The sequence below is a fragment of the Rousettus aegyptiacus genome, unplaced genomic scaffold (assembly GCF_014176215.1).
Source record: "Rousettus aegyptiacus isolate mRouAeg1 unplaced genomic scaffold, mRouAeg1.p scaffold_m13_p_6, whole genome shotgun sequence".
NCBI classification, from domain to species: Eukaryota; Metazoa; Chordata; class Mammalia; order Chiroptera; family Pteropodidae; genus Rousettus; species Rousettus aegyptiacus.
The window spans coordinates 1,773,296-1,795,348 of NW_023416309.1; the positions used below are offsets into that span (position 1 = coordinate 1,773,296).

At 46.0% G+C, this 22,053-nt stretch overlaps 1 protein-coding gene and 1 pseudogene across 11 annotated transcripts in view; both read left to right on the forward strand.

The window, feature by feature from the left end:
* The window catches only part of ARHGAP22 (Rho GTPase activating protein 22), a 184,749-nt gene that overhangs the window by 143,571 nt on the left and 19,125 nt on the right, over positions 1-22,053 (forward strand). For 6 of the 11 annotated variants that reach the window (XR_004951415.1, XM_016142843.2, XM_036222995.1 and 3 more), the window contains one exon: positions 7,400-7,576. The exons of 1 other annotated variant lie outside the window; for it this stretch is intronic. Coding sequence is in view for 9 of the 10 variants with exons in the window: in XM_016142843.2 (XP_015998329.2) it covers positions 7,400-7,576 (177 nt within the window). In the remaining variant the exon portion in view is untranslated. The remainder of the gene's footprint in view (positions 1-7,399; positions 7,577-22,053) is intronic. 4 more of the 11 variants (XM_016142846.2, XM_016142849.2, XM_036222994.1 and 1 more) reach the window with 1 other exon arrangement.
* LOC118604821 lies at positions 10,291-10,409 on the forward strand (annotated as a pseudogene).

A 22,053-nucleotide genomic window follows, 5' to 3' on the forward strand; every position in this document is an offset into this window, starting at 1 on the left:
CCCCCCCAAGCAACCACTGAGCATGGATGTTTGATTATTTGTTTGTTTTTAGATTCCACATAAAAGTGAGAACCTACTGTATCTGTCTTTCTCTGTCAGACTTATTTCACTTAGCATAATGCCCTCAAACTCCATCCATGTTGCAAATAGTAATATTACATTATTTTTTTATGGCTGAATAATATTTCATTAGATATATACATTTTCTTTGGACACTTAGGTTGTTTTCACAGATTGGCTATCATGAATAGTTCTGCAGTAAAGATGGGGGTACATATAAATTTTCAAGTTAGTATTTTTGTTTTCTTCAGATAAATACCCAGGTGTTGAATTGTGAGATCATATAGTACTTATATTTTTATTTTCTTGAGAAACCTCAATACTATTTTCCATAGTGGCTATACCAATTTGCATTCCCACCAACAGTGAACAAGGGTTCCCTTTATTCTACATCCTTACCAACACTTGTTGTCTCTTGTCTTTTTCATGATAGCCATTCTAAAAGGTATAAGGTAGTTTCTCATTGAGTTCCTTGATAACTAATGATGTTGAGCATCATTTCACATACCTGTTGTCTGTCTGTATATAGCTTTGGAAAAATGTCTCTTCAGATCCTCTGTCCATTTTTGTATGTGTGTGAGTTGTATAAATACTTTATATATTTTGGATATTAACTCCTTATTAGATATATGATTTGCAAATATTTCCTACATCCTTTTCTATAAAATAGGGATAATGACACCACTTTCCCCTTGAATATTCAAGCTTCTAAGGCTCATCAATTCATTAATATTATGCCTACCTTAAAGTGAGTATTTTGTGTATGCCAGCTACCTAGCTTCTTCTGCCGCTGTTATTAATCTTTCATTTATCAAAGATTCTGTGCATATCCTCTCATGCCAGGCAGTACTCAGTTTGCTGAAGTTGCTTATAAAACTGACATAGTGGGAGTAGGTCAAAAAATAAAAAGTATAAATAAGCAGGTCATGTAAACACATAAAATATATATGTACTGGATTGTGATAAGTGCTATGGAAAAATTATAGTCAGGAATGGGTGTGGAATGTGATGAGTGATGCAGAGTGAAGTTTAAATAGAGTGACCAGGAAAGATTCCCCTGGGAGGTGATATTTGAGGAAAGACCTGAGGAGGTAAGGGAGAAAGTCGTGCCAGTGTCTGAGAGAACAGCTTTCTAAGCAACAGTAAGGGCAAAGGGAATGCAAGTGCAAAGGCCCTAGCACAGGGGTGTGCCTGGTTGTTCAAGGAATAGCAAAGAGCAAAGAGGAGAGCAGAAATGAAGTCAGAGGAGTAGCGGATGAGAGGTTGAGGGGTTTGGAAGACCATTGTAAGGACTTTGCTAAGAAAGGGGCCATTGTAGGATTTTGAACAGAGAGTACGGTACGAGCAGCACTGGGTCTTAACCAGGTCACTGATTTACTCTTTATCTAAAACAATGCCAGAAAAGGACAACGTATAAGAAACACGGTTTTCAAGATACTTGACATCAGGCAATGAAGGACTAGGTCCCCCAAGAGATGGGAAACAAATGACATTAGCCCTGCATATGCCCCAGTTTACTGCCCTGAGAAAGTTCATATTTAGGCTGTGATGCAGGAAGGGGAAACTCAGGTGGAGACAGAGCTTAGAGACCTGGGAGACAAAAGTAGCTAGAGTTTTCAGGATAAGATATCAAGGAACAAAGAGTTACTGAGAGAGAAAACTCCCTTGGGAACTCATCACTATGTACACTTGAGGAAATTTCTGATTTTATTAATCTAAAAAAAAGAACAGCTTTTTTCTTTCTTTCTTTTAGTGACTGTTTTTCTGGTTAGCAAAATGTTTTAAAGAGCTAGATAGTAAATATTTTAGGTTTTAAGGTCATATGCCCTGTGCCACAACTCTCGGTGCTGTTGTAAGCTTCTAGCAAGACTGATCAGGGAGGGAAAAAGAGAAGACACAAATTATCAGTATCAGAAATGAGAGCGGTGACATCACTAGAGAGTCTTCAAACACTAAAAGGATAATATAGGAATATTATGACCAACTTTATATAAACAAATTCAACGACTTAGATGAAACAAGTTCCTTGAAAGATACAAGTTATCAAAGCTCACTCAAGAAGATAAATATATATATTCTTATTCTGTGAGGCCAGCATTACCCAGATACCAAAACCAGATAAAGACATTATAAAAAAAGAAAATGGCAGACCAATATTCTTCATGAATAAGTTGAAAAATTCTAAACAGAATTTTAGCTAATTGAATCTTACAACATATAAAAAGGATAATACATCATGACCAATTGGGATTCCAAGAATGTAAGGTTGGTTTAAGATCAGAAAATCTATCTCAGGTTCTGGTCAAGATGGCAGAGTAGGTAAATGCTATGCTTGCCTCCTCTCACGCCCACATCAAAATTACAACTAAACTACGGAATATCCATCATTGAAAGTCACCTGAAGTCTAGCTGAACAAAAGTCCTACAACTAGGGACATACAGATGAGGCCGCCTCAAAACTATTAGGAGAGGCAGAGACACAAAACGGGCAGGTCCCACGCCTACATGTGGTGGTACCCCCGGAAGAGTGATGGATCCCGGCACCACACTGGGCTCCCCAGCCTCGGGTTCCAGTGCTGGGGAGAGAAGTCCCCACAACTTCTGGCTATGAAGACCAGTGGAGATTGTGGCTGAGTGAGACGAAGAGCTGAGAGAGTCTCAGACATGCCTTTTAATGGGCTCGTGGGCAGACCTACTCGGTGACAGACTCACTTGCTCTGAGCTCCAGTTCTGGGGCAGCAGCTTAAAAAGTGCCAAGGACATATGGAGAGGAACCGAGTATCTTGCTTCAAGGTGAGGGCTGGAAGGGCAGCTTTCTCCAAAATAGAAGTGCTGGCAGAGGTCGTTATTTCTTTGTTGAGCCCTCCTCTGCCTGGCTTGCAGACCCAGGCAGGTGCCATATCTGAGTTTCTATCAACATAGCTAACACTAGTTGACCCACCCTAGTGATTCCCCGAGATCTTGTCCTTCCCAACGGGTGAGTCCACCAAAGCCACTTCCAATAGATTTTCCATACAAATGGCCTGTCTTGGCTTATGCTGTGGACTTTTCTAAAATCTCTCTAAGGTTCTCAAAACCTAAACAAGCAACATCTTGCCTTGGCGTGCCCATACCTCTTGCTGAGCAGCCCTAAGCCTGGCGCTAGCGGCAGCTGGCCTCAGTTTGCAGCTTGGCCTCTTGAGGCACTTCCAAGCCAAGTGTGGATGGTGCCCATCTGCAGACTGCTTGATGGCTCATGCCAGGTGGCCCCAGGCAGGGACCAGTCTATAGGTGAACTTGGCCTGTGGCATGGCCCTGGCCTGCACACCCAGTGGTGGGGTTTGGTCTGAGCTGAGCACCAGGGTCACATCTGAGGATCACACATCCGAAGGGCAGACAAGGCAAGTACCAGAGACCTGCTAAAGTGAATCCTGCTGTGTACTGTCAGCCCCTGCACAACAACTCCTCCACTGATCATGAGCAGTCATCACAAACAGTCAGCGTGAAGGCTCAACTACAACACGAGGGCACACACACACCATACAAGGGACACACCTGGAACACCTGGTTCAGGTGACAAGGGAAGGCTGTGCCACTGAGACCCATAGCATACCTACTATATAAGGCCACTTAACTAAGACCAGGAGACATAGCAGCCCTACCAAAATTGGCAACCAAAATTGGGCAACAAACGGACATGTTTCAAGTGAAAGAAGAGAACAATGCTCCAGGAAAAGAACTAAACAAAATGGAGATAAGCATTCTACCAGATGGAGAGTTCAAAACATTGGTTATAAGGATATTCAGTGAATATAGGGGAAGAGTTGATGAACTCAGTGAGAACTTTAACAAAGAGATAGAAAACATAAAAAAGAACCAGTCAGAAATGAAGACTACAATAACTGAAATGAAGACTGCCTTAGAAGGAATTTACAGTAGGTTAGATGAAGAAGAGGATAGAATTGGCAATTTAGAAGATAAGGTAGCAGAAAACACCCAATCAGAACAGTAACAAGAAAAAAGAATCCAAAAAAAAAAGGAAAAAGCCTCTGGGACAACATCAGGCATACCAACATTCACATCATAGGGATACCAGGAGGAGGAGAGAGAGAGCAAGGAATTGAAAACCTGTTTGAAGAAATAATGACAGAAAACTTCCCTAACCAGGTGAAGGAAATAGACATACAAACCCAGGAAGCACAGAGCGTCCCAAACAAGATGAACTCAAAAAGGTCTGCACCAAGACACATCATTATTAAAATGCCAAAGGTTAAAGATGAAGAGCGAATCTTAAAAAGCAGCAAGATAAAAGCAGTTAGTTACCTTCAAGGGCGCTTCCATAACACTGTCAGCTGATTTCTCAACAGAAACTTTGCAGACCAGAAGAGATTGGCAGGAAATATTGAAAGTGATGAAAATCAGGAACCTACAACCAAGATGACTCTACCCAGCAAAGCTATCATTTAGAATCAAAGGACAGATAAAGAGTTTCCCAGACAAAAAAACAAAACAAAAAACCAACAACTGAAGGATTTCATTGACACCAAACCAGTATTACAGGAAATGTTAGAAAGACTTCTTTAAGAAGAAGAAGAAAAAAGAAAAAAAGATTAAAAAAATATGAATAAAATGGCAGTAACTACATATCAAGCAACAATGACTTTAAATGCAAGTGGATTAAATGCTCCAATGAAAAGATAGAGTTGCTAAATGGATAAGAAAACAAGATCCCTACATATACTGCCTATAAGAGGCTCACTTCATATCAAAAGACACACAGAAACTAAAAAAAAAAAACTTAAAAAGAAACACAGAAACTGAAAGTGAAGGGATTAAAAAAATGTTTCATGAGAATTCAAACAAACGAAAAAAATCTGGGGTAGCAATAGTCATACCAGGCAAAATAGACTTTAAAACAAAGGCTATTACAAGAAACAAAAACAAAAAAAAACAAATACGAAAAACAAAAAACAAAAACAGTTATCCTACTTTTGGGTATTTATCTGAAGAAACCCAAAACAATTCTTTGAAAGGACATATTCCTTCATACGTTCATTGCTGCAGCATTATTTATAGTAGCCAATATATGGAGGCATCCTGGATGTCCATCAATGGATGAATGGATAAAGAAGATAGCAATTAAGTACATGAAAAGATATCTAACATCATTAGTCATTTGGGTAATGCAAATTTAAACATAATTCTGTACTGCTACACACTCATTAGAATGGCTAAAAGTAAAAAGGCTGACCATTCCAAGTGTTAGCAAGGAAGTAGAGGCAATGGAATGCCTATACACTGCAGGTGGGAATGTAAAGTGGTCCAATCACTTTGGAAAACAGTTTGTGGTAATTTCTTAAAAGGTTAAGCATACATATAAAAAATATGTACATAGATTAAGCATGCATGCATGAAAAATATGTTAAAAGTTAAACACAAAGACTTAGAGCTGGATCCTGTGCAGGCGCACAGCTGGACCTTAGAGTGTCTGTCAACATCTGGGCAGGGCAGATCCAAGTTTTGTAGACGAAGTTTATATAAAACTTATATGATTGGGGTGGTCCTCTTTAGGAAAAAGAATTGAAAAATGAGAAATTCAAATTAGATACAAACCCGTGTATTCATTTTAGATGAACAGGAAACCACAACGAGATCTTGCAGCCATGGACCTCCAGGTCCCTTCCATTTCTTGAATCATCTTGAGACCCTTTTCCAAAAAAGCTTATGCAGAAAAGTTTCCTGGTGGCATCCAGCTCCCCCTCCCGCACGGAACACTCAGCCATCCCAGCTCTCACAGTCCATGTGGTGTGGGGACCTAAAGATGCAGATCCACTGTCTATGCCCCCATAAATGACCCTGGCAGCCGGCTGAGCTGTGGGTGCAGCCTTTCCTTTCGACAGGTCCGTACTGCCTCTTGGGATTCTGCTGTCTCTGCCCCAAGTGCACTTCCTTGCCACCTCTGCAGCTCTGCTGCCCAGTAGCTTCATGTACTCAAAGGAGCAGGGCTGTGTGTGTAGTGGAGGGCTCCAGAAGGCAACCTAGGGCCCTCACATTCTTGTCTTCATGCTCACTACCCTCCTGAGCTTTGGGCCCTAGGAGACTCTCCAGCCTGCTTCCCCACTACAGCCCCAGGCCTTGCTTCTAGTGTTCCCTCAGCAAGATGTACTCCTTCCCATGCCCCAGCCCTTAGAGCCGCCTCATTTGCTACCTTTCTGTGAACATTATTAGCCCAACCCCTTATTTGTAGGAAATGGCAGGAGCATGGGGTGAGTCAGAGTCCAGAGCTAGAGACTGAATCCTTGACTATACTATATATTAGCTATGTGAGTTCAGACATGTTCTTTATCACTCAGTGCTTCAGTTTCCTCATCTGTAAAATGCAGATAGTAACAGTAATTCCCTCAGAGTCACTGTGAAGATTAAAGAATCCTAGGAGGGCAAATGTATGTTAGTTTTTGTTCATTTAAATGTCCACAGCTTCTAGAAGAGTCCCAGGCATGTACCAAGCACTCTGTAAGCCCTTGGTCCTGTCTGGTCTCCTGTCTGGTCTCCATCCTGAGCTTGTGGACTCTAGCAAGAACCACTTGGGTATCACAGTTCTCACCACTGCCATCCTGTCCCCTTGGGAACATGGGTCCCTGGGACTCACCCCACTGGCAGACTGTCCTAGTTAGGGTCTGAGGCCCTGGGACCTTAGGCAAGTACATAGGCAAGTTACATATTATGAGATTTGGGGGAGGGGTGCCATAAAGACAAGATCATTCTTGAAAATCCCTTAAATTACCTATGAAGTTTAGTGTAAATGTTTTATACACATCTCAAATAATAATTCATTTACATGTGAAAAATTAATTCATTTACACATGAAAACATGAGAACCACTGGAACTACTTAGGGAAAAAGTCAGTTTTCAAATAGCTGGCTGAGCTTCCCCATCCATGTTCCTTTAGCTAAGGGTCTAATATCTAGCTGTGAGCAGGGGCAGGTACGGAGCGGACTTCTATAATGGTTACTCTGGGTATGAACTTTTCTAAGCTGGCCTCAAATCTGAATGCCTTTTTTCTAATAATGCCCTAGGATGATTTTAATGATTTCAGATTTATATGGAAAAATAAGACTAAGGGAGAAAAGAGAAATCCAAAAGTGCCCCAAAGACAGATGAGTGAGGTGTGAGGGACAGGCTGCAAAAATAGAACCCAAAGCGTGGCTGTTGCTGAAAGGTGTTGGAGAGAGGGCTTTCTCGTAGCCCAGGTAAATAAAAAACTAACCCGTGCCTGGGCTGAAGAGAGTTCTGTCGGGAAGGGCACCCAGTATCTGCACAGGGGTCCCTGCAGTAAGCCTGTGTCTCCCTGTCTTGCAGGTGGTGCTGGGGAGCGGGAGAAGGTGCCGGCCAACCCTGAGGCGCTCCTGCTTATGGCCAACTCCCAGCGTGACATGGAGGACTGGGTGCAGGCCATCCGCCGGGTCATCTGGGCCCCGTTTGGTGGAGGTACTGCCCGTAGCCCGCATGCTCACCCTCTAGAACCCTTGCCTCCAGGTAATCATGCCCTATGCCTCCCACTGGGCCTGCAGGACTCTGCTCGCTCAGGACTCCCTGGCTGTACCCATGCTTCTTCTGGCATGTAGGCAGTATCGTCATTTTCTGCTGCAGGCCTCCATCAGGTGCACCAAGAAAGCCCTGGCAGGAGAAATCAGGGTCACTTTTCAAAGTGATTTATCCTCTAACCAGATAGTCCTATGGCTTTTGCATACTTGTCTCTCTGCATCAGACCCCTGCAGGACACTGGGAGTGTGTGAGGTGGTCTGCACATAGTCCAGAAGTGTACACTCAAGGGGTCATATCAGATGCCTAAGTACAACTTCCTTCTTGCTGAGCCATGTGGGGCTCTTGCGCTGCCTACAAAACTCACCCCCTAATATGAAAGCTGCAATTCCTATTTACTCACTTCCTCCTTTAATCATTAAAAACACTTATTGGATGCCTAAAATATACTGGGTTGCATTCTAGACACTAAGAATTCAGTGGTAAACAAAGTAGATGATGCTTCCACCCTCCCATCACCTCCTTTGTCCTGTGGGAGACAGATGGTAGGCATATAAATATGTCCCATGATGTCCAGTAGTGAGAAACCCAACAAGCAAAGTAAAGCTAAGTGGGAGGACAGGTAGGATGTTGTGTTAGAGGTTGTAGCCTAGCCAACTTAATGAAGTCACCAGGGGAATGCTGAGGGAAGAGCATTCAGGCAGAGGGACCAGCAAGTGAGAAGGCTCTGAGATAGAGTTGAGTGATGGGTACACAGGAATCTCAGGAAGTCCAGTTGGTCTGAGGGAGTGAGGATAAGTGAGTGGAGGACCTCTGAAGTGACAGAGGTCACTGAGACCTTGGGGACGTGACGGAGATTACAGATTTTGTTCTAAATTGATGGGGCATCAGGAAGGGCTCTGAGCAAGAGACAGATACTACCTGACATAGATTTATAAAAAGAGCCCTCTTGGCTGCTGCCTTGTAAGGGATAGACCATAGAGAGACAGGAGTGGATGCAACATGTTGGGATAGTCATGAGATAAGGGTCACAGGGGCATGGGATGGTGTGGGAGTGGAGAAGACAGTGAAGAATGGTCAGCTGTAGATGGGTTCTGAAGGTAGAGCTGCCAGATTTTGCTGATGGTCTGGAAATGGGTTAGAAGAGAAAGGAAAGATGACTCCCAGCTGGAGTTGGTGTCTCTATGAAGTCATCATGAAAAGAGCTTTTAGAAGGGGTTACCATGCTGGGTAGGTTGGGATCACTGAATGTGGAGACCAGGAGCCTTTAGGTTGGCTAGGTTCTGACCACAAGAGCCATGGATGTCCTCTTTCTCCCCACCCTTAATTGGTGCCAAGTCCAGGCAGAAACGGAATCTTATCTTTAGGGGCTTACAGCTCATCTGTACATCCTGCATGCCGTGTAGACTGAGCTTCTTCCTTCACTCCTCACCTCATCAGTTCTCCTCTTTCCTTCCTGGCTAGGGAATTCCTGACCACTTTTCATAGAACCACAAATCTCTCATGCAGAAGAGTCATTATGACTTTGAAAGTCAGTTTTCTCCTTGGCTTCATAAATGGCCTCACACTGTTAGCCATGGCCTCACCTCCCTGCCCTCTGATGATTACAGCAAATATGACCCATAATTGGTCTGGCAGAACCCAAGCCCACCCAGGGATTTCTGCAGCCTCTATGGGCCTCCTGTGGTGAAGGTGGTTGAAAGTGAACTGGTGGATCAGAAGAGAGACCAGAAGCAGAATTCCATGCAGCTGGACTTTGGTTTATGACAGGTGACACCTTTGAGTACCAGGAAAAGAGAATATCATCGTGATCTTGGGGCAGAGAAAGATTTTTTTAAATAAGTTACAAAAAGCTTTCATCTTTTAGGAAAATATAGACAAATAGTGCCACATAAACAGAAGATCATCTGTTCTTTAAAACGTAGATTTAAAAAATGAAGACAAGGCATAGGTTAAGAGAAGGTATTTGCTACACGTACAACCATCAAATGACTTACAATCTCAAATTTCTACAAACCAATAAGGCAAAGACAGACAAGCCTGTGGAAACACATGCAAGAGACTTGTACAGGCACTTCGCAAAAGAAGAAATCCTCATGACTAAAGAATATAGTCAATGGTGCTCAACTTCATTAGTAATCAGGGAAATGCAGATTTAACTGCAACGTGATTCTTCTACTCACTCACCAGCATGACTGAATGAAAAAGGTGACAGATTCCAAGCAGTGATGAAGATAGTGAGCTATAGACACTTGCATATTCTGATAGGAAAGTAGTTTGGCAATATCTGCAAAAGTCAGCACTATGCACACCTATGCTTCCGCGACTCCACTGCTAGGCATGTCCCAAAGAGAAATATGTGCACAGGTATGCCAGGAGACTTGTTCATATCACATGTTCACAACAGCCATATTTGTGGCGGACTGATGCCAACCAAGTGTTTAACAACAATACAATGGGTAAATTAATACATTTCATTGTTAGAAAACTCACAACAGTGAGAATGAATTAACTACAGCTTAATCCAATAAGCCTGAATCCTAAAAACATAATGTGGAACTAGGGAAGCCCAATAACAAGTTTTATGATTCAATTTATAAAAAGTTGAAAAACAAGGCAGAAGTATACTATATTATTTATGGACAGATGACGAATAGGCAGCAAAAATGTAGAGAAGCAAAGAAATGAATGACATAAAAGTCAAGATGGTCTATGGCCATGCCACCCTGAACGTGCCTGATCTCATCTGATCTCACAAGCTAAGCAGGGTTGGGCCTCGTTAGTACTTGGATGGGAGACCACCTAGGAATACCAGGTGCTATAGGCATTAAAAAAAAAAGTCAGGATGGTAGTCATAGTTACACATACGTTTATTTTGCAATAATGCGCTAACCTGTACACATATACTATAAGTACTTTTCTGGATATGTGCATATTTCACTATAGAAATAATAAAAAAAAATAAATCAAAAAACAAAAGAAGAGAAACTGCAGGTCAAAGAGTCTAAGTAATTTGCTGAAGACAACACAGCTAGTCAGGGAGCAGAGCTGAGAAATGAAGTCTGATGTTCTGAGCCCAAAGGTCATGCTTTGTCCCAGCTCATGCAGGATACTGTCACGCATGGTTTACCTGCACTCAGTGTGCTGGCTCCCCTGCCCAAGCATTTTTCTTTCTCTCTCTGTCTCTTTCTCTATCTCTGTCTCTCCCTACATCTCTGTGTTTGCTCAGAAAAAAAACCCTTTGCAGAAACCCATGTAGAACCTAGATTCACCCCTCCTCCAGGCTCCCCAGCACCGATCAAACTTCTCAGGCCGTGCTATGTGCTGAAGAACTTGCAAGAATTATAATAGGAACCATCATCAAAGGCGCTTATCTCCTTTCTACCAGAAATAGAGAGGAAACACAGAAATCCCAGGGGTTAGTGATGACAGACATGTCTGGGCAAGCATGGGCACTCACAGGTGGGCTCAGTCAGCCTCTGGAGGTTTCCTGGCAAAGCTGTTATTAGCCCAAGTTCCCCTGGAAAGGAGGCTTAGAGGATCAGTGCTTCTTTCAGTGTTTAATAACAGATCCCAAGAGCCCTTTCAAGCATGTTTGTTCTGGCAGAGAGTGGGCTGCCTCTGACAGACACGAATGGGCAGCGTTCCTGCAGCAGTTAAGGGAGAGCCCGGGCATCCCCACAGAGAAAACTGGGGCAGGCCAGTGGGTCAGGGGAGCCTGTTACTGCTTGATGGCCTGCCAAGGGTAGCCCTGACTGCAGTGTGTTTTGTCTGGCCATTCATTGATTCATTCCTTCATTCAGCCAGTTAGTTATTCACTTGAGACTATATTCTAGGGGCCAGGGATACAGCAATGAGCAGGAAAGACAAAGTCCCTGACCTCATGGAATGCATGTTCTAGTAGAGGAGACAGGTAACAAAGATAATAAAGCCTACTCTAGGTTAAATGAGTTCAGTGGAGACAGATGTAGTGGGGAGGGCAAAAGGGAGGGCTGGGGAGGTGGGTGTCAGAGATTAGGGACATCTGAGCCAAAGAGATGAAAGGGTAAATTAAACATATCTTAGCAGAGAGTTTGAGGCAGAGGCAGGACTGTCCATGTTGGAAAAGTGGCAAAGAGGCCAGATGGTTGGAGCAGAGTCTGTGAAAAGGGAGAGAGGAAGAAACAGGTCAGAGAAGTAATCAGTAGCTGGTAAATCAGTAGGGCCTTGTAGTCATAATGGTGACTCTGGCTTTTCCTCTGAGTGAGGTGCCATTGGCAGGTTTTGAACAAAGGAGTAACAGAGCCTGACTCAGGTTCCAACAGGATCCCTCTGGCTGCCATGTTGAGAATAGATGAAAGAAGGCAATGATGCAATAGAGTCCAGTAGGGAGCTAATTACACAATCATGTAGGTGAGAGATGATGGCAGCTTGGCCCAGGATGGTGTTGGTGATGAGAAGTAATTGGTATATTTTGAAGGGAGAGCCAGTAGTACTTCCCTGCTGGAATGGAAGAAAGGTATAAGAGAATAAGAGAAGTCAAGAGTAACTCCAAGAAATTTTGATCGAAGCAACTGAAAGGATGGATTAGCTATTAACTGAAATGAGATAGACCACAGAAGTATATTTGTTTGGAAAGAGGATCAAGATTTCATTTGGGGCCTTTTCTGAGATACCTGTGAGAGGCTCAAGTTTAGATGTCAAGCAGGCAGTTAGACATTTAAGTTGAGAGATTTAGCAGAGAGGACTGTGTTGGAGAGCAAATGTAGGGTGCCACTGATACATAGATGGGGTTTGAAACTACGAGAATGGGTGAGACACCAGCAAGAAAGTGTAAGGAGAACAGAACCACGGCTGAGTCATGCTCCCTGGTAAGAAGTCATGGAGCAGAGGAGAAGCCAGCAGAAGGGGCTGGAAAGGAGGGCCAGTGAGGGAGGGCAGCTAGGAGTGAGTAGGGTCCCTGAGCTGAATGAAGAGAGTTTCGAAGGAAGGAGGAGTCACCAGCTGCAGCATGCACTGCTGATACATCAATCAGAAGAGAATGGATATTGAAAACAGTTCATTGGTGACTTGGACAAGGGTGGTTTTGGTGGAGAGCTGGGGATAAAGCCTGAAAATAATGAGTGTAAGAAAGGATAAGAGGAGGGGAATTGGAGTGTGAGCATAGCTACCTCAAGAAATTTTCTGTAAAGGGAAAAAGAGGAATGGGACAGTAGCTAGAGGGGCAAGTCAGGTGGAGGGTTCTGTTTTATTTTGTTTAAGTTGGGAGACAAAACAGCAATGCGAAAGACTGATGGTGCAACAGAGGGAGAGGAAAATTGCCACAGCACCATTATCTCTTGTGGATATAGATGCAAAAATGCTCAACAAAATACTTAAAAATTGAATCCAGCAATACATGAAAGGGTTATACATCATGACCAAATGAGATTTATCCCAGGAATGCCAGGATGGTTTAACACCTGCAAATCAATTAGTGTACTACATCAGTAGAATAAAGGGCAAAAGTCACATGACCATCTCTATAGACTCAGAAAAAGCATTTATAAAATTTGGCACATTTTCATGATAATACCCAGTGGTTTAGGGATAGAAAGGAACTTTCTCACCCTGCCAAAGGGCACCTACAAAAGTTCACAGATAACATCATACTTTATGGAGAAAGACTGGATGCTTTTCCTCTAAGACCAGGAACAAGACAAAGATTCTTACTTTCACCATTTCTATTCAGCATTGTACTGGAAGTCAGAGTCAGAGAAATTAGTCAAGAAATTGAAATAAAATTCATTAAAATTCAATTAGATTGAAAAGAAAGAAAGAAGTAAAAGTATCTCTATTTGAAAATCTTAATAAATCCACTAGAAAACTATTACAATTATAAAAATTCTGCAGGACAGTATATACAAATCATTGTATTTCTATACAGTAGCAGTGAGTGAGCAAACTTAAAATAAAATTAAGAAAACTTATAGCATCCAAAAGAATAAAATACTTATGGATATATTTAAAAGAAATGCAAAGTTTAATACTCTCAAAAGGACAAAACGTTGAAAGAAATTAAAACCCAAATAATGGAAAGACATTTCATGTTCATGGATCAGAAGACTGGATATTGTGAAGAGGGCAACACTTCCCAGTGGATCTCAGGACTTCTGTACCAGCTCCAGGAATGAGGTCCCAGGAGGCCCCATCAGGCAGCACCTCCCAGCTAGCTCTCTGTGAGAGAGGAAAGAAGAGAGTCACAGCGTACTCAGGGCTGCCCAGCTCACACGAGTGAGTCCTTGCCTGGTTATCTGGAGAGAGCCTGCAAAGCCTTGAAAGTGGATCTTATGTGCATAGGTAGGTGCTTAGCAAAGCCAGTTGCATTGAAGTGTGAAAGGGGGCAGAGTGAGCAAAAGTTTCAGCACCAGGCTGTGGTCTGGGTGTACTCTGGTTCTTCCCCTTGTTTGTGTGACCTGGGGTCATGCCACTTATCCTTTCTCTGTGTCCTTGTTTGCAAGATGGGAATAAGAATATCTTCTTTGCAGGATTGTCATGAGAATCAGAAGAGAAAGTGGGTACAAAATGCTTAGCACTCTTTTAGTACGAAATAGTCCTCATTTATTCAACACAGATCATCTGTCATGTACTGTCAGGGGACATGACAGGGAAGAAGAAATCAGACAAAGTTTCCACCCTACTCCCCAAGACGGACAGTGACAAGGACAGTACATCACAGGGCATAGAGCAGTGGTTTTCAAATGTTAGCTAGCATCAGAATCGCTCAGAGGAAGGCTTATGAAAATAGGCTCTGCTGGCTCCACCCACAGAGTTTCCAACTCACTTGCGTGAGGCCCTAGAGTTTGTATTTCTAAGTACTGCTGGTCTGGGGCCCACATTTTACTACTGTATTTTAGAAGATGGTGAGTTCTATTGAAAGGAAAAAAAAAAATAGAGCAGTTTTAAATAACAGTGGTGAGTACAGTCCTAATGAAAGAGTGGTATTCAAAGTCTTGAAGAAGATGAGATAGCGGGCCAAAAGGATGATGCTGGAAGTGTGCTGGTCCATGGCAACAGCTTAGGTGAGAGCAGCAAACCTCTGATGTGGTCTTGAACCAGTACCAAGGCAGGTAGGTAGGAGGGAGTGAGGGATGGGGCCAGATGGGTAGAGACCTGATGGCTGAGGCTTTGTGGGCCTGTGTAAGGACTTAAGCTTTTACTCCTAAGTGAAATGGGAAAGGAAGGCTTTAAGCTGAGGAATGATGTAATCTGATATATAATTTTAAAGGACCACTTCGACTGCTGACTGGAGAGGTACAAGGGATAGCCTGGAGACATATGTATAATAATCCAGACACGAGACAGCTCCTTTCTCTGTGGTGGGTTGTGGTGAAAGTGATCAGATTCCAACTCTGTTTCGAAAACAGGACCCACAAAATCTGGATGTGGGTGTGAGGGAAAGGGAACAGTGAAGGTGGACTCCAGGGGGCCTGGCTGAGAGCTGGAAGGATGGAGTTGTTATTAACAACCAATAGGGGAAGATTCAGTGTAGAGCAGATTTTGGAGGTCACAGCAAGGCCATAGCTCCGTTTGAACACTTTTGAGTTTGAGATGCCTTTGAGTACTTAAATCTGTCATAGATGCTGAGTGGGCAGTTGGATACAAGAGCGTGGGGGATCGGCATTAGCGTTCAGTAATTAGTATGGCATGGTAACTATCCCACCTACAGGCCAGCCAGCACTACCAAGCAAAACCCAGAAGCTATTTGTCCTAGCCTTACAAGCAGCAGCATGGAGTGATAGTCCTGGAGCAAGGAACCTGGCCTGGGAATGGTGTCCCTGACCGGAGTGACCACTTTGTGTGGGGAGGGGCATGAGGGGTCAGGCAGCAGGCCTGCAGTGGCCATCAGAGCCTCACTACCCTAGCCAAGCTATGTGGTTCCAAGCCTCTGCAGACTTTCCTCTGACCTGCCAGAGCTAATTTTTCTGCCCTCAGGTTCTTCAGAAATCATGGGGGAGAGGATGGTGGGGGCACAGATGCAGCTCCCAGAGGCCACAGGGCAGGACACTTGACATGGAGAAAATCCCAGCCTCAGGACTACTTGGAGAGACACAAAGCAACCTTTTTAATCCAGCTAGGAGTGGTTTTAATTTGCTGGAATGACATCTCTAAATGGAAGATTTCAAGGCACAATCAGGTTAGAACGCAAGGTCATTGGCCCCAGCCTAGGTTGGCAGTGGTGGAGCCTGAGATCCTAATGGACCATTTCTCTCCAGTGCTGCTTCACCATACTCCAGCTCTTCTGGAAATTCAAGAAAAGAGAGTCTTATTTCCAGTTCTCCCGAATGTAACCTGGCAGGCCAGGGGGGCTTGGGCCTTTCCTGGAATTCGTCCTAAAGGGAAAAGAAAGGACTGTTGCTGACCTGGGCTGGGCTTCGGGTCACTAAGCCAGCAGAAGGAGCACTTGAGCTTCATTCTGGTGCCCTTGGCCCATTCTAGTAAGTTCTGAGGGTCCACATGCTAGGTGGAGGAGGCAATACCCTACAAGTCTTGGACCCTGTCTGGTTCCCAGGCTCATAAAGGGCAGATAAGGCCTCTTCTGGGCATAGGGATTGGCTCACAGCAGCCTTGGGCCTCCTTCCCTGCACTGCCCCAGTAACCTGTGAGCTTGAAATCCCCAAGGCAGGGAAAACGGCCCCAGCCACAGTTGGCACTGACAGGAAGGCCAGGGAGCCTAGGGCTGTTTACCAGAATAGAGGCGAGAAACAGTGCCTTATCTTGAGAGAGCCTGGCAAGGCAGTGAGAGTGATTTACAAGGGGTGGGGGGCAGGACGCTAACTGTTCAACTGCCTTTTACCAACTTTGCTGGATCCTTAAATCCGTCTTCCTTCCCAGCAGCTGTGATGGGAATGCTCTGTCAGCTTGACTTGCCAGGCTTCAGTTTGTACTAAGTAGAGCTTAGATCATAGGCCAGAAAAGAGTGCATCATGGTGACTTATCAGGTAAGGCCCAGTGCAGGGTGTTGTGTCAGCCGTTGCACAATGCATCAGCAACCCAGCCACAAGTGGAGAGGTTGGGCAGAGAGAGGTAGCCACTAGCCAGGGCAGTTAACATTTATTCAGAGTGTCCTTGTGCTGAGCTCTGCATCTCGATGGACCCTCACAACAGCCCAATAACAGAAACTGATCCTGTTATAGCCCCTTTACAGGTGAGGAGACTGAGCATCAGGGAGGTGCAGGTGATCTGTCCAGATCACAAAGAAGTAGGCGGGAAGCTGTTGTTCTAACCCAGTTCTGATAGAGCTCAGAGCTCTGGTGCTGGATGCCTGCTATGGAGAATAGGATGCCTGGAGACCTTCTGGTGTCCTATGGTCCAGTTCTCTGGCCCTCAGCTTCTTCCAGGCATCCTTGGTCCTCCACATCAGGCTGAGGAAAGAGTGAGGGATCTCATGCTTGCCATGCATTACTCTTGCCAGGGGTTGTTATATCAAATTACATTGTAGAAGGAAGCAGAGAGGCCCAGAAAGGTTCAGTAGTTTGCCACACCGCAGCCCGTCGCCAGGGTGAGCACATCCATGGGTTTTCTATTGCCAGGCAAGCTTCAGGACACCTGAGCCTCTGGATCTGAGCGGTCTTGATAGCAGGACAGGGGTCATGGGGAGGAAATCATGACTGAGGACTGAATCAGTCTCTGAGGTCTTGGACCCAGGTCCTGTAGGACACATAGCTCGGAAACAAGGGCCACCTCAGCGGAAGAGGTCACCTGTCACCAGGTGCTTGTGTGAGAGGACAGACCCTCAGCCTGTTTCCTGGCCCTGCCCCCAAGAGGGCAATTTCATGACTACCTCTGTACACCTACTTCCAACAGAACCCATGGTTTAAAACGACCCCCAAGGTGGGGTGGGCGTTGTAACCTAGAGCGTAACCTAGAGCTCATTATGACAGTGCATGTCAGACTCCAGAGCCTTCTAAATGGGAAGCAGCTGCAGACGTCCATCCATAGGTGGATCTAGGTGAAGGCAGAGTGTGCCAGGAATTCCGCAGAGGTCGGCAGGTCTAAATCAGTGACAATACAGGTGGGAAAACCAAGGCTGGAGAGGAGAAAGCAAGTCAGTACCAGGGCTCACCTGCCCACCTGGGAGAGACCTACTCTCCAGAATAAGTTCCTCCACTGAGCCTGAGCACACTTCTCTTTAATGTAGACAGAGCTGCTCAGACCCAGTGGGTCCCTGGGCCGTGGGAGCCCCAGGCTTTTCTGGTACATTTAGGATGGGGCATTCCTGGCTTATGGTCGCCCTGGCACCATGACCTGCCCTTCCATCTTCATATTTACCTGAACTCTGGAAAGGGAGAACACTGAGATCCCCCCCCCCCCACACACACACACACAACACACACATCTAGGCTTGGGAGGACTTCAGCTCCCATACCACACTTAGTATTAGGGTCAGGACTGGAGAGCCTCATTAGTCTGGGGCACAGAATTTAAGGGGGCACCAAACAACTCAGTAATCAGTAAATATTTTACTCTAATCATTTTTAAAACGCAAATCAGTGCTCCTCAAATCTATTGTTAGTCTTTTATTGCTGCTGCTCTAACAAATTGCCACAAATTTAGCAGCTTAAAACAGCACAAACTTACTCCCTCACAATTCTGGATGTCAGGAACCAGAATTTAGTCTTAGGAGACTAAAATCAATGTGTCAGCAAGACTGGTTCCTTCTGAGGACTTCAGGGGAGAGCCTCTTCCTTGCCTCTTCCATCTTCTAAGGTCTGCCCACATTCCTTGGTTGTGGCCTCATCATTCCAGTCTGCTTCTCTCATCATGTTGCCTCCTATTCTACAATTAAAATTTAGACAGTGTGGGGGTTAAGGGCACTGACTTCCAGGCAGTAGAAAATCTACATATAACTTTTGACTCCCACAAAACTTAAATACTAATAGCCTATTTTTGACTGAAGCCTCACTGATAACATAAATAACCGAGTAACACAGGGTTCCCCTAAACCCTTCCTTACAGTATATATATTATACTGTAGTCTTAAAATAAAGCAATCTAGAGAAAAGAAAATGTTAAATCATAAGGAAAATACATTTACAGTATTTATTGAAAAAAATTTGTGTATAAATGGACTTGTACAGCTCAAGTTACATTGTTTAAGGGTCAACTGTATAGTCAAATTTCCTTCGGTCTCCCTTTTATAAAGCCCACCTGGATAATCCAGTATAATCTCACCATCCTTAATTTAATCATATCTAAAAGTCCCTTTTATAAGATAAAGTAACATAGCCACAGGTCTCAGGGATTAGGGTGGGGACACGTTGAGAGCCTTTACTCAGCCTACCACATTCATAATATAAATAAAGACAGGATCTGTGAGTGGGATTAGTCTATACAAGCGCAGGGCCAGATCCTGTCTTTATTTACAATTCTGATATTTTGTTCACCATGATGTTTTTTTTTTTTTTTGGCATTACCTTGTATTTTTAAAAATATTGCAAAAAATATCTTGATCACTGAAGTTTTTGGCATCCTTAAATTTTGCCCCTGTGGTGAGTGCCTCACTTGCTTCACCTTAGTCCAGGCCCTGCTTAATGAGAGCAAAAGTGACCCTGCCCTGCACACTCAGCTTTCAGATGAACCCCCTACCCCTGTTAGCTCTAGAGTTCCCCTAAACCCCTCCCTTCCAGAATTCTGTCCACAGGACCTTTATCCTTCCTGTCTGGTGTTGCATAGCCTGGGACTTTGCTTCTCTTTCCATCTGCCCTCCTGGTATATGCCTGAGGCTGTGTACCCATAACAGTCATCACACTTTGGAAGTATGGGATTTTTATCAGGACAGAATCCTGCAATGGGAAGATCATAGACTTTGCAGAAAGATCATTTGGTTTTGAATTACAGATCTGTCTTACTAGCTGTGTAACATTAGCAAAATTACACAACCTCTCTGCGCTTCAGCTGCATCTTGTGCAAAATGGGGGCATTCATTCTTATCTTTCAAGGCTGCACAAGACACCTCCTGTTAAGCGTCGCTGGGGCGCTGGCTCCAGGCCTAGCAGAGGATTGGAGTCCTGAGCGCCAGCTTTGAAGCCGGCAGCCCAGCTTTAGATCTGGCCTTAGCGCTCTTCTAGCGGGGCGACCCAGACCTAGTTACTTGACCTTCCTGAGCCTCCATTGTCCGACCTGGAACATCTGCCTCCCAGTCTTCGGGGAATGGGAGCTCCTAAAGCCAGCCCTTGGCTAGGAAGGAGGGACCCATCAATGGGAGTTGCTAGTATTCCTAGGGTGCGTAATAACATGGGGTATTTGGAAGAGGGGGAGCAGATGTTCGAAACCGGAGGTCTTCCTTGGTTTCAGCTTCAGGCGTGGCATTTCAGGCACTCCCAAGTCCCGGGCCTTTTCTCCCTCCCTTCAGGGTCCCGGCCAGGGGCGGGCGGCGGGCAAGCCGCTACCTGCGCGCGTGCCGGGCATTCCTGCCGCCGCCGCGCCGCCGCGCCCGGGCCGCCATGGGCCTGATGCCGGCCGCGCGGGCCTTCTCCGGGTGCCGCGCCTGCCCGCGGCCGCCCTGCCGCCTGCCTGCCTGCTGTGCGCCCGCTGCCCCAGGTAGGGCGGGACCGGTGCGAGTGCCCCGCGGGGGAAGCGGTGTCCTGAGCCGAGAGCGCGCTCGAACCCGGTACTCGGGCGGCAGGCTTGGGGAGCATTACGCATGCGCGTTGCGGGGCCAGACCCAGAGCCAAGGGAGTGCAGGGGTGCCTACGCCGGACCTCGAGTGGCACTGGGGGAGCGGGACGCTAGCGTGTCTGGGGACAGAGACCGAGGCCAGGCGCCTCCTCCTGGAGAGGGCGCCCGGTGTGCGGAGGTGGGGAAGCTGAGGCAGGCAGGGAGCGAGGTCTTGCAAAGGACACCCCTCCCCCTCCCTACCACCACTGAGGGGACCAAGCGGGATGCGCACCCTGGGCTACTGACCCCAAGCCCACGGCTCGCCCACTTTTGCCTCCCTAGGCCTCAGGCCACTGTGCAGGGCGTGAAGCTGGCCTCCACCGGGAGGGCGGGCGGTATCACCTCTGCCCTGGGGCTTGCTCGGGACCCCGCAAGATGATGTTTACCTATGGCAGCTTTCTTTCACGCTGCTTTCAGCCTCTTGGTTGGCAAGGGCTGGATGGGGCAGGATGAGGCAGAGAAGGGTTTTCAGCAGGGCTGGAGGGACCGGTGGGTTTAGGGTTTTTGCGAACAACTCTGAGGCTCTCAAGCACCTAGAGCAGACCTGGCAAATGGGCACGAATGCGGGAGTGATGGAAGGGTGATTCTACGAACCATGAGGTGGAAGCAGGGAGAATGGGGCTTGTCTTGGAGAGAGGAAGGGATTACCCCAAGTCTGGATCTCTGGAGAGAATTTTAGATTTTCCACATTATGCCTTCTCAGTGGTCCCCAACCTTTTTGACACCAGGGACTGGTACTACTATGAGAATCTAATGCCTGATGAACTGAGGTGGAGCTGCGGCAGTGATGCTACCTAGGGGAGCAGCTGCAAATACAGATGAAGCGTCACTGGCTAGCCCCCTGCTCACTTCCTGCTGAGAGGCCTAGTTCCTAACAGGCCACAGACCAGTACTGGTCCATGGCCCTGAGGTTTGAGGAACCATGTTCTACCTGACTGTGGTCTCCCTGTCTCCACAACTAGAGAGAGACCTAGTATCTTTAGAGCAGGCCTGAGGTTTTTCTGCTCCGGGATCAGCTCCAAGAGGGAATCTCATCTGCCTTTCCTGCTGGAGGCCCCCATCCCCCAGACCTCTGGCTCAGGAGAAGGCCATGTTTATCAAGTACCTGTTTTAAGGTGCCTGATGTGGTAGGCTCTCCCATGGCTGCTCACAGCCTCATTAAGTGGCAGTGACAAGGCTCAAAGAGGTTGAGGTCACTCAGGACAGGAACCTGAGCCAGCTAATCTGAGCCAGCTGACCTCTCTGCCTGCAGACTTCCTGCTCCTCCTGCATGGGATTCCAGGGAAAGGGGAGTGAGGGCCAGACTTTGCCAGAGAGCTGGCATAGGAGAGGCCTGGCTCAGATCTGAGCTTGTCAGCAGGTTCATCCAGAGGAAAAGCAGCTTCTGCCAGTTTCCTCTCTGGCGGCAAAGCCTGTGCTTTGTGAAGAGCGTGGGCTGGGACCTCGAGGAACCTGCATGCTGGCAGGGTTTCCAGGGATCTGACAAACCTACTGGAACTGGCTCTTGGCAAGGCTCCCCCTTGAAGATGTGCCAAGAGGGCTGAGGGAGTTCAGTGTGGCTGTTCCGGGCCCTGCCAGTCTCTGTCAAAGAGACCCTGGCAAGAAGAGTGGCAGGCAAGGCCCCTGGGTGAGGGAGGCGAGGCCCTGTAGCTTGAGCATAGGGTGCCTCCAGTAGGAGGATAGTTGGGAAGGAAGTCTGGAAGGCTGGGCTGGAGTGAGGCTTTCTCATGGGACTTCCAAGGCATTTTCCCTCAAAGGGTGGCTTGGAAGAACCCCGCACAATGTCTCATGAA